Genomic DNA, 16,647 nt, shown 5'->3' with positions numbered 1-16,647 from the left:
ACTTACTAAGTACGGCATCAAAGGCGTAGTGCGTTAATCGTCCAACCTTTGACCAGAGCCCAAACGTCAGCAGGTTGAGAAGCTGTGCAAGGTTCTTAGACGATGGCGCTAAGAAGAGGACATGTAGAAGCCACTATCTCAACTCAAGCGACGGTGACAGTGCCACCTGGGTCACTTCTAGAATAGAGTAGCAATTTACGTACCACCATGTTTGTTATCGCTAGAAAAGTCGTCAACGGAATGTGCTGCTGTGGTCGAGAAAGTGGTCCGAGGCCAAGAGCGGTGTACTAATGCTCGGTACCTAAGTATTGCGAGCAAGATGTGGCATCTGTAGGCGGCAGTGATAGAAGCTAGATCAAGAAGGCTAGTTAACCTCGAGTTGTGAACTGGAGAGTTTGGATTCGAAGTGAGGCACAGAGAGGTTGTTGTCACCCGACCCGCATTTCCTCGTGCCAGCAGCTTTGAGAGTCACCCAGCGGTTCTTGGTTTGGTATTTGATGCACGTGAGACAAGTTTCCACAAGTCCAATAGCCGTGAGTTGAGTCAGCGAGGCTGATTACTAATACCACCCTTGACGGTTCACCACCAGACAGGACCTCTGGCATAACAAATGTGTTTGGCAAGCACTGAGACCTTCTTACTTCGTGCAAACTTATTATTATTCGGTCAAGTCTACGAGGACCATCATATACTTAGTCTGTGGACACGAGTAACTAAAGTAGGTGGGCACCTATATCGGAACACCTCCCAATTCCACCAAGCCTGGAAACACTGGGTTGAGGTGCTTCGTGTAAGGGAGCTACCTTTAGAGTTGTTTAAATATTATGACCTTCGACTACAGGTAGATTGAGACGAACAAGACAGCGGCTTCCAGATGTGATGGACGATTCCACAATTCTGAACAAGCCAGTTAACGTCTCCTGCAGGGACTCTGGACAAGTGGACACCTTCCCGGTCCTCCGTCGGCGCTTCATGGGTTCGGGGTTTATCAAGCGCCCTGGGCTTGTGGAACTCTGCTGCAGCCAGTAATAATAAAGCAGTTCGATGGTTGCCAAGTATGATGTTATCCAGAATGCTCCGTGCCGACATGGCCATGGTTCTCCAAATGCGCCTTGCCAATCCGTAGGGTCAAGTCTCTTAGTAATAATTGACATCTGGAGTTAGTGAAACCTGCCGTATATTCTTTAATGAGCAAACTATATCTGCAAAGCATGACCAGCTGATATCGCAATCCCACAACAGGGACGCTGGCGGTGGTTGGCTAACAATGGCCAGGTGCTGGTATGCCGTAATATGCAGGGTGTATAAGCATGCGGTCATAGATAAAATGTACTCCCATCACAAACTGTCGCATTGGAGGAAGTCTGGTTAGCATGAGTTTGTCCCAGCGTCGGTCTGGATGGAGGGTCAAGTGTAGTTCACAGGCGTGGGGGGTAGAATTTTCGGTGGTTCTGTTTTGTTGGGACTCGAGATGGTACAATCCCAGACCCGAAGCATGAAAAGAGACTGCATTGACTCGAGCTCCGCCCGAGTCGGAGGTGGCGGGCAGGATACATGATGGATCGTAGCCTCTATGACTGGGCAGCGATCCCCTGTTTGCAAATGCCTCAAACAGACAAAATCCTCAAGGGTGAAAGCTGACGCACAACATTATTCGGCGACGAGGACAACTTGACCTGTTGAGCGGCTGCATTGGGCTGCTGTTGTGAGAGGATTCTTCTCCTGTGGACTTACACGTTATAGCGTCAACAGTTTTATGGGTTCTCAACGACCTTCGTGGAGCGGTCATTCTTGATCTCTGGGCCAGGAACCACGCAGCATTTGTGGCCAGCTGAAAGCTGCGTACAAATGCGGCAGCTGGTACTATTCAAGATTGCTTCCACGTGGTCAAGACGGGTGGGTGGTGAGAGAGGAATTACGGAGAAGCTTGGGAATGATTGCAATGTTCCATTTTGCGGCGGTGGGCAAGTTTGAGATGCCCAATTGACTCCGATGAATGAGACTTGACCTGAGACAGCAGATAGGCGATTTTTGGTGAACATACGGAGTACCTGAAAGGCAGCTTCCGCGACTTGTGGTATCTCTCTTAGCTCAGTTGAGCAGAATCGCTTATTCTCACCTTTTACTTTATGGTTTTCTTCAGCCCCATCAAGAGATAACAATTGGCGCCGCCTTATCCCTCACCGCAGAACGGAGATCTTTGTGCCCACCTTGCAGGACCAAGAAGACAAAACAAAGGCGGGGCCAGCCAGGCAGGTCAAGTCCAAGACTCAACTGGGTTGGCCAAGCCTGACTGGGTAGCACCAGGGCCTTGTTTCTGACATTGACCCCGAGCTGTCTGCATCCATCATCTTTTCCCCTCCCCCCACCAGGCAGTCCTTGGTCTTTCGACCTTTGTCCTTGTTTTTTTTTTTTTTTTTTACTTCTCGTTTCCCTATTCAACCGCCTTCTCCCTTCTCAATCAGCTGCCTATAACTTGGCAAAGCCAACTAACTCCAATCTTCACATCCGGAGGTTTCCTACTTTTGGAAATCCAGACCCTTCTCAAAGTACGCTTGTTCCTCTATATCGCCACTAGCAAACCCCACCACCTCTCGCTGTTATTATCTGGCAGCTGTCAGCCTCAACTTGATTGCTGCTGATCTTCCCGGCCAGGTTTATTCTTGCCCTCAAAATCAATCCTAACAACTAGTCTTTCTGAATAGGCATCAGTCATCGTCTACAATGGTCCAGAGCCGCTCCCGTTCATTTAGTATCATGGCTGCCGCTCAGCAGGACCACCTTGACACTGGTGGTAGAGTCGCCTGGTTAGCTTCGCTCGACACAGCTTACAGCCCCGAGCACAACTATCGCCGCTCCTCCATCATCTGCACTATCGGACCTAAAACAAACTCCGTTGAAGCCATCAATAAGCTCCGCGATTCTGGCCTGAATGTTGTTCGCATGAACTTTTCCCACGGCTCATACGATTATCACCAGTCTGTCATTGACAACACCAGAGCTGCTGTTGCTTGTCACGCTGGCCGCCCCGTTGCCATTGCCCTTGACACCAAGGGCCCAGAGATTCGTACCGGCAATACAAAGAACGATGAAGATATCCCAATCTCTGTTGGTACTGTGATGAACTTCACTACCGATGAAAGCTACGCCACAAGCTGCGACACCCAGAACATGTAAGTCCTTTAGCCTGCTTCTATAATAGTCCATTGATTTTGCCCAGCAACACTGTGGCTGTTGCTCAAAACCCTCTGTGCTTGCGTTCAAAACTCTTGTTCTATCAATTACTGCTGAGCTTGACTGACAATGATGCGTCAACTTTTTACCCTTGTTAGGTATGTTGACTACAAGAACATCACTAAGGTCATTACACCCGGCCGAGTCATTTACGTTGACGACGGCGTTTTGGCCTTCGACGTTTTGAGCATCAAAGACGACAAGACCGTCGAAGTCCGCGCCAGAAACAATGGATTCATTTCATCTAGAAAGGGTGTGAACCTTCCCAACACTGATGTTGATCTTCCCGCTTTGTCTGAGAAAGACAAAGCAGATCTGAAGTTTGGCGTCAAGAATGGTGTAGACATGGTATTTGCCTCGTTCATTCGCCGGGCCCAAGATATCAAGGATATCCGCGAAGTACTGGGTGAGGAGGGAAAGCAAATCCAAATCATCGCCAAGATTGAGAACCGCCAGGGCTTAAACAACTTCAGAGAGATCCTCGAAGAGACTGATGGTGTTATGGTTGCCCGAGGCGATCTCGGCATCGAGATACCGGCAGCGGAAGTCTTTGCTGCACAGAAGAAGCTCATTGCTATGTGCAATATTGCAGGGAAACCTGTCATTTGCGCCACCCAGATGCTGGAATCCATGATTAAGAATCCCCGTCCCACTCGCGCCGAGATCAGCGATGTTGGCAATGCCATCACCGATGGAGCAGACTGCGTCATGCTGTCTGGTGAAACAGCAAAGGGAAGTTATCCATGCGAAGCTGTTCGCGAAATGCACGAGGCTTGTCTGAAAGCCGAAAATTCCATCCCATACGTGTCACACTTTGAGGAGATGTGTACTCTTGTCCAGCGCCCTGTCAAAATTGTTGAATCATGCGCTATGGCTGCCGTCCGTGCCTCCCTTGATTTGGCCGCTGGCGGTATCATCGTGCTGTCCACCTCTGGCGAGTCTGCCAGACTTCTATCCAAGTATAGACCTGTCTGCCCTATTTTCATGGTCACTCGAAACGCCACGACCTCGCGCTTCAGTCACTTGTACCGTGGAGTCTATCCATTCCTCTTCCCCGAGGCCAAGCCCGATTTTGATAAGGTGAACTGGCAGGAGGACGTCGACAAGCGTATCAAGTGGGCTGTCAACCATGCCCTGGAGCTGAATGTTTTGACCCCAGGTGACACTGTTGTTGTCGTGCAAGGCTGGAAGGGAGGCATGGGAAATACAAACACATTACGAATCGTCCGGGCTGATCCAGAGCATCTGGGGATTGGCCAGGCCTAGGAGTACAAGGCGAAATAAAAATCATGGGGGAGAGGCAGACATCAAGTGGAAAGGGGCTGATGGAGATATGAAATTGATAATATGCTGGAGTTGAAGGAAACGACTAAAATACTTGATAGATTTTATGCAGGGTACGATGACCCACAGGGATGGGCTAGGAACGTTATGAACGCAAACTTTTCCAAGGTGTTATTATTTGTGCCTCAAAACGTTGTGTCTTTGCTCTTTTTGAGTTTGATACTTTGGGAAATGATATCCTCCTACAAATCCAGCCACATCGACCTTTGACCTATGCGCATCTCTACAGGTTCTGAATCTCAAATGTCTTCCTCAGGTATTCGCCATACTTGATGAAGAGCCAAGGAGCGGGAATCATGACCATGGCTATGAATCCAAGCAAACTGTTTCCCCAACCGAGACCCAGCTTATCGTACATTGGCAAGCCAGCAAGTGGTAATACAGCCCCGGCGATAGACCTGACTACAGCATTTGCCGCCAGAGCAGATGCAGCATATATCGTGAAGCTATCAATGAGGTACATTTGGAGAGCCTGGGCTTCTGAGTTAGCATGAACATGTAACTGCCAAGTGTGGAGTGAAAGGCAGGTGCTTCAGTACCATAAATATGATCAAATTTCCCACCCCGATAATTGCTGTGCCGATGATAGGGGCGATCCAATGGACTTTATATTCTGCGGTCCAACCGTAGATAAAAAACCCGGCGGGTAGTAAAAATGCACCAATCTTAAGTGGAGGTAGGCGATATTCCGGTTTGACACCCGATGGCTGCTCTCCTCTCATTTCGGTAGCAGCCGAGTCTTCAGCCGCCTTTCTCTTGATATACCTATCACTCGACACGGAGAAGTAACCCACTCCAATCATACTTCCAACTCCGAGGCCAAGAAATGTTAGACCAGCGTGAACAGTATCGAAATGGTAGATACGCATGAATAGTGGCGTTAGGCTTGTGAACATGAGATATAGGTAAGCATAAGCCAGGCCGACATAAAACCCACAGATAATACAGACGGGAGAGAACAACAGCATTTTGAATGGACGGAGAATGCTCCTGCTAAAGTAGTCTCGTGGTTTGAGTCCCGGATCAAGTTTTGATCGCAATAAGCTGTTGCCTGTTTCTTTTTGCAGTCTTCGTACTTTCTGTTCAAGTATGACAGGGGCGTATGTTTCTCTGGAGAATAGCAGCATCAGAGCGGAAAGTACTCCGGCAATTATGGCAATAATCCAGAACACCCAGCGCCAACCAAGGGCGTTTGTAACGACTCCCCCAACTACTGGTCCAATGATGGGTCCGAGGAGAGGTCCAACAGCAAAACTTGCCATGGCAGCACCTCGCTTCTCCTGTACGATCATGTCTGCAATGGTACCGCCTCCATTGGTTATAGGACAGGAGCCAAATACACCGCTCATGAACCGGAAAGCGATTAATGAATCAAGTGACGGTGCCTTGGCGCAGGCAATGATAAAGGCTATAACAAACAGGTTTCATTAGCTACGGGCTCTCTGAATGAGTCTGGGACGTCAAACCCATGTCAAGGGTAAATATTCACGCCGCTTTTTTTTTTAATAGTAGGGGGCAATTTTCCTTTACCTATGAAGCCAATGTTGGCAATGTTGTAAATGACCGGGCGACCATACATTTCTGAAAGTGGTGCGAAGACCATCGGACCTGTTGCATATCCAAGCACATAAACAGAGACGCAAAATGACGCCAGCTCAGAGCTTGTGCTACGAAACTCTGTCATCAAAGACGGAACACCTGGCGCAAACATGGCTATTTGTGGCAAATTTGCCATACGCTTACTGTTAGCTCACGAATTATATATACGTATGGTCTCGCCAAACAGGTGTCAGTCAACGGTGTCAGGGAAAACGAAGGCCGAAGGGTGAAGTTGAAGAAGTATTTAAGTATGAGGGAAACTCCCGGGGCTGACTTACACGATGCCAGAGGTGTCACAAACGTCAAGGCACTAATGAGTACACAATTGACAAGTTTCCTCCATGTTGGCCAATTGAAAGGATTTTCAGGGTCATTATCACCATCCCACCACACAATGTTCCCGTCGTCACTTACACCAACTTGCAATTCGCCTTCTGCGGGTAAACCTTTTTCGAAATCGACTGCGGAGGCGACATGGCTAGTCGGTTGCGATTGTGAATTGCTCGTCTCAGTTGGATTGGTAGCGGCAGTTCTGCCAGCATTATAAAGAGTTCTGTGTCTCTTTTCTTCCATGTCGCCGTTCCCATCAACTGATCCCCTTATCGCCTCACCAGACCGGGATTCGGTTGCTGTGGAACTCCGGGCGGAAGAGTCCTGGATGGTATTCTCTGGCATCTTACGGAGCAAATGGAATCGGCAATCTCCTCGAGTCAAAACCTAGCGACAGGAAGTTTTGCTAATGATACCGAAGGCGAGGAAACTCCGGCTAGTATGTATTGTTTATGAAACCATTTCATCGAGTGAGGGTCTACGCATTATAAGTGTTCTTCTAGCTTCGGACTTTGAGCCATTCGAGCTCTGTTGGTCCGCGGGGCGTGTGCCAATGCCCGTCCAGTGCGTTTCCCTTCGCGATGCACTCTGCCAACCAGGGCCAGACATTGACACAACTACTTAAGTACGTGCATAACCTAGTTGCGGTACGTCTGCTAGCCGATCATAACTGGTTGGATGCGCAAGGTTCTGTCTGGCCAACATGCCTGTAGTCCTACTCCGTGTTATTCGAGAACTTCCCCCCTTGCACTTGTGCCCGTGCGACCGTAAAGAAGGCGCTGTCTGGCTGGCGGATTCCATGTCCATGTTAACAGAATGGACATGGGCCATTTGCTGCATGCTCGATGATGAACCAGACCAAAGTGAGCAGATTCATCAGTGCACTCAAGTCTTTGTTATTTTTCGCAGACGCCATACTAGAGTACACATGCACCAGATGGACCTCATAGGAAAGGAGCAAAACAGCACGTCTACTTGAGCACTCTCTGACTTTTAAAGTTCTGGTTGTTACGAGTACACATAACCAACTTTGAACTTACCCTTGTTGGGGAACACAGTGTCGCACGTGGTTCGGCAGTTCCAGTCTCCAAATTTCAATGTTCTTCCTGTTTGATGTCAAACGTTTCACGTACTCATGTTCTTCTCTCTTTACATGCATGAGAAAACCTTCTGTACACAAATCCGAGAATACACCGTAGTCGGAGATGAATGCTTAGGGTGGTCTAGCGATCGGGGATTACTGGGATTCTGTTCTTTGGTTTCGAAGTTTCTCATTGTTCCTAGAGGTCTGGTAGTTTCGGGTCGAGGCACGAGATGTCCATGTCAACACAAAGAAACGTCTGGTGCAATGAGCAGCAAATGACTTGACCAATTCTCAGCAACTTGGATCAGGAAGCCTGATGTTGTGGCGCCCAAAACGTCAGCGATGGTTGAGGTCCAGCACCCCAAAGGGTTTGGCGCATTTCTGTGCATATTATCGAACGGCTCTTAGAACTTCCGGTCAACGTCTGTGCCAAATTTCATCCGGATTTCGCGACTTCTCCGTTAGTAGTCGCGGCTCCTGTCCAGGTGAACGCATGACTTCGTGAAACCGCCGATTTTCAATCCCGCCGTGAAATTTGAAGGAGATCTCGTTGACGAGACTCTTCTTATTGTACATTTGTTTCTCGCCCATGCACCCACAAATTGTGCCAGACACTCTGCTTACGTTCACGACATTAGGGTGCCGGATGTGCGAAAGACCAAAGAGCGGCCGTCAGTCCCTGGCCAGTAGAGGCCATATCAAACATCTCTGCGGGCCGCAAGCGAGCGTTTACATCGCAGCAGAGTACTAGTTGCACATACTATCTCTGTCAAGACGTGCGTACGTTACTCCTGTGTCCATACCGTCTGTTTTATGTCAAATGATTGGGATACGCGGCGAGGAAATTGGCAGGGTGATACCACGAAAATACATTTCCGACACGAATTTGTTTGATTCCAGCTTTCTTGTCGCTCCTTGTGTTCAAGCAGAATTAAGCCCAATGTGAAGTACGTGTGATTTCAGTCTCTTTGTATCCTCAAGACAGGAGAGAGCACGGTCGACGAGAAGCTCGTATTGCAACATCGATACCTCTAGTTGCTTTGATGTCGTTTGCTCTGCACGACATATCTCCTGAAATCGCTTACTTACATCTTGCGCTTTACTGACGAGATCAACTTGGAGTTCCACCAATGCTGACAGAAAGATGGAAGCGGCAGCGGCTCTAGGTGCCAAGAATACCCCAATTCGTATCTCCGGGACTTGGAATTTTGGATCATACCCCGGCGACAGAAAGGGAGCCATGTCTGCACAAGCTGTGGCAAATCTGACTATGGCATCAATTACATCCAACACCCTGGTGTGGCATGCTATCAGTGCATATGTCATGGCCAGGTCCGGGCTCGGTGCTGTTCTTTGGTTTAGTGTCCGCTCCTCTCGCTGGGCACGGGTAAATGTGTCGTTGTCATGCCCCCTTGGTGGCCAGGGCGGAAGAGTGTCATGGTGATAGCCCATAGCGAGCTTCTGTGCCAAGTCTAAGAACTGCTCTAGTGCTGCCCGGGTGTCACAGCCCAAGTTGACTTCATCCACCCCATGGTGCAGCTGCTGTTGCAGAATCTGGCACAACTCGGGAGATGAGAGTGTTGCCCATATCGGCTGGAGGGCCGAGAGGATGCCAACCAATGTGCCCATGTCACCTTGACCTGAGCATAGTAAAGTCGCGCCAGTAGTCGGAGTTGCCATGTCCGGGCAACTTTGGATAGGATATAAATTAATGAAGGGTTGTGCATGTTGACAACCGGACCGCGAACCCGTATCTAAACATGTTCTATCCCTCTGATGCATCGGTCGCAGAGGAGGGCTAAACATACAGGGGACACCTGCCTTTGCGCATCGATCGCAGCTGGGCGATCCTAGAGACTTGGGACATCTCAACTTCTTGTCATGGCAACGATCGCATGCTTGGCGGAGTTCTTCCATGGTAATTCAAGATGAGAATTTTGTACCGCAATGGAATCAATTAGGTCTAGTCAAGTGTGGTTGAGGAATTGTTACAACCGTTGAGCCTCTGTCTGCCCCACTGCGGTCACTTGACATTTGAGGACGTGGAGCATTTGCATGGATGCATGCATGTGCGTCAATTGTTCTCTGGTCTGGTGTCTGGCGGACAAGGACTTGACTGCCTGCTCCAACTATGCCAAAGGCGGGGGAGGGGATCTTGCCATCAACCAGTCACGTTGACACCTGGGTTGGAGCTCAGGTAGCTCTTGCCTGACAGTTTGACGCTGTTGACTGGCAGGCACTTGTGCCAATCACGACATCTGGACAAAACTTGAGGGATGGCAGCAGATCATACCGCTGTCTAAATTGCGTCTACCGCCTGGCATAAAGCTCTTCCCTTCGAATCTCGAGCTCCGATCGCAGACGACGAAATGCGACTCTGCCCTGTGCTGACATGTCGCTGATACCCTACCATCCAAGGGAGGGCTATGAGATCGTGTTGTGAGTCCCATCTCCAGGAGCAGAGTGGCTAGTGTGCTCTTGTCCTTCCCGATTTGTTTTGTGCTGCTATTGTGACGCCTGCAAAAATATAGACAGAAACTCAGGACTGATGCTCATCCCTGTGTAGGCGACATCGCCATGCAGTTGTCGTTCGGGATCCAGAATCGCAACGACTCGAGATACGTGGTTCCGCATGTCCCACATGTCACCAACCCCTAGGCCGCTCATCGTCCCCCGAAAGATCTTTTGAGCGGCAGTATGAAATGAACCATGAATATGCCGACCCGGAATACTTTCGTATGCTGAGAACGGGCAACCAACATCTTGCTGGTGGAAATGGCCCTCCAAGTCCCATCCGCAGACTTGTCGAACCGGCATTGACAACTAGGTCCGCGTCCCGCTCGACCTCTCCACAAGAAACCGTGCAGAGGGAGACTGAGTCTCAATTCTTGTCTAGCACCCCGGGAGTCTCGAAAGTTGCAAGCAGTAGAATTCGGAGAGAAGCTTTTAGTCCGAACTATTTCAGGACCTTCTTTGTTGAAGAACGTGTGTTGGGAAGGGGAGGTAAAGGTGTCGTGTTATTAGTGCGACATGAGATTGATGGATGCCCTCTTGGCCACTTCGCCTGCAAGCGAGTCCCGGTAGGCGATGACCACTCTTGGTTGGAGAAGGTACTGGTCGAGGTTGAACTGCTAGCAAAGCTTTCTCACCCCAATCTTGTCTCCTATCGCCATGTCTGGCTGGAGGACGTCCGGTTAAGTAGATTTGGACCCAGTGTTGCTTGCGCCTTCATCCTACAACAATACTGCAACGGCGGTGACCTCCACCAGTACCTTGTTGGCAGCGCACCCAGAGAACTCACCAAGGAGGAATTGAAGGAAAACATGCGAAGGCGATCCAAAGGTCAAGCGGAAGCACCACGACCTGCAACAAAGCCTCAGTTATCATTTGAAGAGATATACTCTCTTTTCAAAGATATCACTTCCGGGGTTGCTTACCTGCACGGCGCAAACTACATTCATCGGGATTTGAAACCCAGCAACTGCCTCCTCCATCGTGAGGGAGCCAAGCTATCCTGTCTCATTAGTGACTTCGGTGAGGTTCAACCCGAGAACGCCATTCGCAAGTCCACTGGATCAACAGGCACGATATCTTATTGCGCCCCGGAAGTATTAAAACCAGATGCCAGCGGAAAATACGAAAACTTCACAACCAAGTCAGATGTTTTCTCGCTTGGAATGATACTCTATTTTATGTGCTTTGGAAGACTACCTTACCAAGGGGCTAATGTTATACAAGAAGAGCTAGAAGACATTGATCAACTTCGAGCTGAGATAACAGATTGGCAAGGTTTTCAAGGCGAGCGACAAGAACGCCCGGACTTGCCTTCCAAACTGTATAAACTTCTGCAGAAGTTGTTAGCTCTCAACCCACACGACAGGCCAAGTGCAAACGAAGTTCTACTAGCTATGAGGAGTGAGACCAACTTTGATAATATTACAAAAGGTGACTGGTCTGCCAGCCGGGTACAGAATTTAGACTCACCGATGCCGCCCGGAACACCTGTCCCCGGTAAGCCTGCCCATTCCAGAGTCTCCGGGCTCCGGACTCCACGAGTCTCTAACACTTGGTTACCTAGATCCCGAGAAAGAGAAGTTTCGTGGCCGAAGGGGAAGTCGAAATGGGGATGCTTCTACGGGCACCCCTCTGGCAGAGTCTGTGAACGCATCTCAGGACTCTAGACGGACATCACGAACAGACCTCTTTCTGAACGATGAAGTACGTCATCGTCGCCATTTTCAAAACAATCATGAAAGGGACGGGGAAAGCCCTGAACTTGAAAGCCGGACACAAAATTTAGAAGCTGATATATCGGAATTGTCTACTCCGCGTCTGTTGATGGCACCGCCCCGAACTGGTGCCGGCGAGTTGGCATATCGGATGTCAATTTTAGGTCACCGCATATCTACCAGATTTGGTCCCGCTGGCAATAGGTTGGAATCTGTTTTTCGCCTGACACTGTTTTTTCTAAAAGTCTTCACTCTCACTCGACCTTGTTGGCCGTATGTCATAACCCTCGAGGTGGGAATGCCTCTCATTCTCATGGCTGCGATCGAACTCGGTTGGCCAACCTCCACATCAAATTACGATTGGGATGGAACCAGACACCGAGTGAGTTTTACCACACATATCGCACTGTTGGCAGTCCATTTTACTGCACTTTGGATAGCTCGTCGGTGGAACATCATTTGCACTCCGCCATTGCAGGAAAGCATGCCCAGGTTTGGTTGAAGATTTTAGGCTCATCGAGATGCACGGGGCAGCTTCATGATCTCTCCCTGGCTACCACGCCATCAGTAAAATGCTATTGTATACATTTTCTAGAGATTTTCGCGACGTGCCAGACACTGCTCTTCCATTCCCAGCCGGAAGTGACGACGTACTCATGAAAATTCGCATCTAGCCATGGTTGTCTGTGTCCGTGACTTCGTGCCAGTGACGCGTGTGCAATTTCATCGGTTCAATCCATCAACATAAAGATGACAATGTTTGGGTTACAGTCAGGTTGCATAGACGAGGAAACAAAGCTTTCAATTCAGCCACAAGCTCTCACTTTAGTACAGCCCTGAGACCAAATCTCTCTCGTCGTTCCATCTCTAGGAAAGCCAAATCCGCATCTTGACCCCTCGATTTGACTTTCTTACCTGCCGTGATACTCCCAAATCCAAAGTCCGGATTACCTCCTAAACTACCGAAGATGTCCCCGATATAATTTTTCGGTTCTATTCCGCGCTCGTACGTGCAATTCCAGTCGGAAACGATGCCACGAACAATTTCTATTCCGGCATTGTATAAGTTCTCGATGGAAAGCAAGAAACCGTTCTGATCTGTCCGCCTTAGATGCTCCCAATCCGACAGCCCGGGCGGTGGTCGATCGAAGTTTGAGCCTGCAGTAGCATTCAACATCCATCCAGACTCTGATGGTTCTCCCAGAGCCACAAGGACTCAAATGGTATTGTATGTTCGATGACTCACCTGATCTGAGAAGTATGATACGTGCAAAGTCAACCACGCCCTCAATGGCGGCTCTAACCATTACTTCGAGAGTCGCGTTCTCTTCTTGAGCGCTCATGCAGTATATGCCTGATCCATTCGTCCAAAGTTCTGTCGTGTTTTCAAAAGCTACTGCAAGCTTCGTGCCAGAGTAGTACACATCACTCGTTGCAATGTCACATCTGACAACACTTGGTGCTCTTGTAGCCACGGCATCCCGATATCCGCCGCCAGAGTATTTTGACCGATATTCTCTTGGGCCGTTCTGGTCACTGAGTCTGGACTTGGATGCCAGTGCAAATGCTGCCTGACGTAGGTTGTCATTGACTTCAAAAACTTCTGTCCCATATATTACTGAAGGATACTGAAGTGGATAATCACGCCCGTAGGAGATGTAACCAGTTGGCCAATCTTGTGGCAGTGATCGGGGGTCTATTTCATACTGAAGTGCAACTTGAACTGCGTAACGAGCAATGGCAACGCTGCCGATAGTGGCGTGGTGCGGATTGGCGCCCGCAATTCCCGCGAAGAGGAAATATGTCTGTCTAAAATCAAATCGGTTTGACAGTATCAATGCCATCATTGACGCTGCGGCATTGATCTCTCCTTCTCCTAGTGTAAGTTGACAGACATGCCCAGTTTCGGTACAAAAAATGCTGGGGAAAAGCATTGACAGTCCAGGAATAGCAGTTGACACAGCTGTGAGGTTCCCTAATTTTGATTCGTTGAACCGTCTATGCCATACCTGTGCTTCGGGACGCCACTATCGCATTGAAGTAAAATCAGGACTCTTAGATCTAGGGAGAAGACATGGAGGCTTCACGATTGATTGACTGACCATGGACAAAATAACTACTCGTGGCGCCACGATGCTACCAGCTCCATCCGTTGGGCTTAAACGTTGGCATTGGACCAACACAACATCTAGTAAAAGAGGTATTAGACCCAATATCATCCTGGAGGATTCACAGTAGCGCATTCAGCGTGGCAATATGGTGTTGATAGAATGCCAATTCTGGAGGTGGTTCAAGTAGTTTCTAGGGTACAGAGAACAGGGAGAGGAGCCGAGGAAGATGTCGGGCTTAAGTATCTGAACAACCACAGCGGGAATAAGGTAGTCTACGTAGTAGCATTTGTAAATTTTATGTCATGAAAAGTTCCCCTTCCGTGCGTGGTTCTACAAACTAGTGTAGCGGATGTTCCTCACGCGAGAAACGAAGCGAGGTCAGTGGCAACTTTCACGAATATAAGTGTCATATCTATTTAGATGAACCTCAGCTGCCTGTGTACTCGAGAGACAAGTGATTTGATGCGGGTTGGGTTGTCCTGTACCACATACGGGGTTTCAGCGTGGCACCAAGCTCACAGCACCTCAGAGCAAACACCGAATTTGGGCCACAAACGTCGAATAACCGAAAGGAAAATGAGATGAAACGACCTATCAAATGTTGAAAAGAGGTACATTAAGCACTTTTTGAGGAAGGAGTGGTGCCTTGGTCGTCCAAATCCAAGTCTCGACTCGCTTGTTTTGTTGTGTTGAGCTGTGCAGGATTTTAAGACATACTGAAATGAACGCCGCGAACTTCTGAGGACTTACTGTTGCCATTGCTAATACGACGTACTCCATACCCGGTACTTCATCTTATGATTGCACCTGTCATGAATATTGATAGTTAAATCTTCCCTCCTCAGACTTTGAATGCCCCCGTCTTAGGTCAACCTTAGGCGTATTCTCGTGTGGGCTGGACTATCATGTATATCTAGCATGCAGCAGAACGACATCAATTCTGCCTGCCCTGCCCCATATCATGGGTTTGAGGGAAGACATGGCCGATCTCGATTGATCACAGGGGCTCGACTTGGTGTGATTTCAAACAAGACCTGGTCCAGTTATGGCACATGGGGATGGAGGAGAAGTGCATATGCTGTTAGATCAAGATGGCTAACTAATGGGAGGAACCCAAACTGTGAGAGCATTTGTTGCGCCCAGGTTGAAAACTTCTACTGGGCTGAAAATTGGAACTAAAGACTTGGCTACCCGCTTGGTTGATTACGTCGACATGAACATGACCGGGCATATGCATGTTCGCTTGAAGGCACCGTAGTAAACTGGTGATCAGGCTCGTGAGCTCTACTATAGAGTTTTCTAGATTCACCAAAACCTGTCGAGAATTCAACTAATTTGCTTGCACATGGCGCTGGCGAAGGTCGTTTCAATGTGCTTTTTTAGAGTTGAGTGTTGAGCTTACATGCATGCATGTCTGGTGGTTGAGCCACACGGGGTTGCCGATATCGACTCCACGGTCCCAGCCACTTTGATCTTGCCATTTGACGCCTGGGTGATGATGAATGGAGGGTCGGTCTGTTGTGTTGTGCATACCGGACGTTACTGTTACGTCGTCAAGGCAAGGATAAATGCAACGCTCGGTCCTGTACCAGCAGACCAAAGGTGTGATCAAGTGGTTCTGATGATGGGATGGGATGGGATGGCATGGGAATAGTGATAGACCCAGAGTCAAGCAAGCCCCCATTTATCTATTTTACCGGGATCCCCGCAGGCAGAGACCATTGGCCATTTGTTCATTTGGTCTTTTTGATGTAGTGGGATCAAATGGAGCACCAAGCCGGGGCAACCACCAACGTGTTTGGCTCGTCGGACTGCCAAGCTACTAGTTGCGACAAGAACATGATAAAGTGCATGGCAACTCGCATGGAGCTGACCATGATGGGGGCAAAGGGAAACTCTAGCAATTGATGGAGTGAAGGATCAATGATGAGAGAAAACTGGCATTCTCCACAAAAGCGTCTAATGGGTCAAGCCTCATTAACTGTACAGAGTACGGAGTCCGTAGTTTGTGACAAGCATGGAGTGCTCTTTTAATGACAAAACTAGATTGCCTGTGTGTAATGTGGGATGCGGGATGCGGGAAGGGAGTTGACGAGGGTATTTAAGTATCAAATTGACTTTAATCTGTTCCTTGATAACCACCAACCACAGCCTACATCGGCTCAGACAGACCAGACCAGACCAGACCAGACCAGCAACAGTCAATACTTTCCTAGTAAATACCCAGCGCCATCAATTGATCAACATGCCTGCTCCGGAGACCACTACTTACCCTGGTCATGGGCTTGCATGTCAACGGTGGTGGGCTTTTGGGCTTCAAGGCTTCAACCAGAAAATTGCCAGACCAGACACAATATGTGCTGCAATTGGGTGGGGCATCTCAGCCTTGGCACTTGCATCCCGTGCTGGGGAGCCTGCTCATCTTTCCACTGAGGCGTTTTGCGCCCCAAGCGTTGCATGTGCCACTTGCAGGCCGGAACAACAGCCCGGAATCGACGTCAAGTAAATTCTACATGGTCTAGCTGTATTTTACCTGCTCAACCGCAGCCATTCACTGTACCGAGTACCCATCCGCATATGTACCACTCGGGCCATCTGGCTGGCGTCTCCACACTGATCTGCGCTGTTCAGTCCGAAGTTCCCAAGTCCAATCAACTGCTTTCCGACAGACTCACACTTCGACGAACCACCACCACCAAAGCTCAACTTAAAAAAA

The 16,647-nt window shown here is 49.0% G+C and overlaps 6 protein-coding genes across 6 annotated transcripts; 2 read left to right on the top strand and 4 right to left on the bottom strand.

The window, feature by feature from the left end:
* Positions 1-1,754: 1,754 nt before the first annotated feature.
* VFPPC_09764 (hypothetical protein) lies at positions 1,755-2,042 on the bottom strand (the record flags this gene model as incomplete). Its single annotated transcript, XM_018288243.1, has 1 exon — positions 1,755-2,042. The coding sequence occupies one exon, from the start codon at positions 2,040-2,042 to the stop codon at positions 1,755-1,757; it is 288 nt and encodes a 95-aa protein (XP_018141155.1).
* Positions 2,043-2,757: 715 nt separating this feature from the next.
* Positions 2,758-4,500, top strand: VFPPC_09763 (pyruvate kinase; the record flags this gene model as incomplete). The annotated part of the gene is made up of 2 exons (XM_018288242.1): positions 2,758-3,173; positions 3,333-4,500. The coding sequence occupies 2 exons, from the start codon at positions 2,758-2,760 to the stop codon at positions 4,498-4,500; spliced, it is 1,584 nt and encodes a 527-aa protein (XP_018141156.1).
* Positions 4,501-4,801: 301 nt separating this feature from the next.
* On the bottom strand, positions 4,802-6,852 carry VFPPC_09762 (multidrug resistance protein; the record flags this gene model as incomplete). Its single annotated transcript, XM_018288241.1, has 4 exons — positions 4,802-5,050; positions 5,118-5,986; positions 6,109-6,291; positions 6,456-6,852. The coding sequence occupies 4 exons, from the start codon at positions 6,850-6,852 to the stop codon at positions 4,802-4,804; spliced, it is 1,698 nt and encodes a 565-aa protein (XP_018141157.1).
* Positions 6,853-8,512: 1,660 nt separating this feature from the next.
* On the bottom strand, positions 8,513-9,271 carry VFPPC_09760 (fungal zn(2)-Cys(6) binuclear cluster domain-containing protein; the record flags this gene model as incomplete). The annotated part of the gene is made up of 1 exon (XM_018288239.2): positions 8,513-9,271. The coding sequence occupies one exon, from the start codon at positions 9,269-9,271 to the stop codon at positions 8,513-8,515; it is 759 nt and encodes a 252-aa protein (XP_018141159.2).
* A 1,022-nt stretch (positions 9,272-10,293) lies between these two features.
* On the top strand, positions 10,294-11,865 carry VFPPC_09759 (calcium-dependent protein kinase; the record flags this gene model as incomplete). Its single annotated transcript, XM_022428673.1, has 3 exons — positions 10,294-11,602; positions 11,670-11,809; positions 11,860-11,865. 3 exons carry the CDS (start codon positions 10,294-10,296, stop codon positions 11,863-11,865), a joined length of 1,455 nt encoding a protein of 484 aa, XP_022284234.1.
* Positions 11,866-12,640: 775 nt separating this feature from the next.
* On the bottom strand, positions 12,641-13,664 carry VFPPC_09758 (purine nucleoside permease; the record flags this gene model as incomplete). The annotated part of the gene is made up of 2 exons (XM_018288237.1): positions 12,641-12,978; positions 13,067-13,664. The coding sequence occupies 2 exons, from the start codon at positions 13,662-13,664 to the stop codon at positions 12,641-12,643; spliced, it is 936 nt and encodes a 311-aa protein (XP_018141161.1).
* Between the last annotated feature and the right edge of the window lie 2,983 nt (positions 13,665-16,647).

The sequence above is a fragment of the Pochonia chlamydosporia genome, chromosome 6 (genome assembly GCF_001653235.2).
Source record: "Pochonia chlamydosporia 170 chromosome 6, whole genome shotgun sequence".
Lineage (NCBI taxonomy): Eukaryota > Fungi > Ascomycota > Sordariomycetes > Hypocreales > Clavicipitaceae > Pochonia > Pochonia chlamydosporia.
The sequence above is the reverse complement of the archived record's forward strand: the minus strand, read 5'-3'. Positions and strand labels throughout refer to the sequence as shown.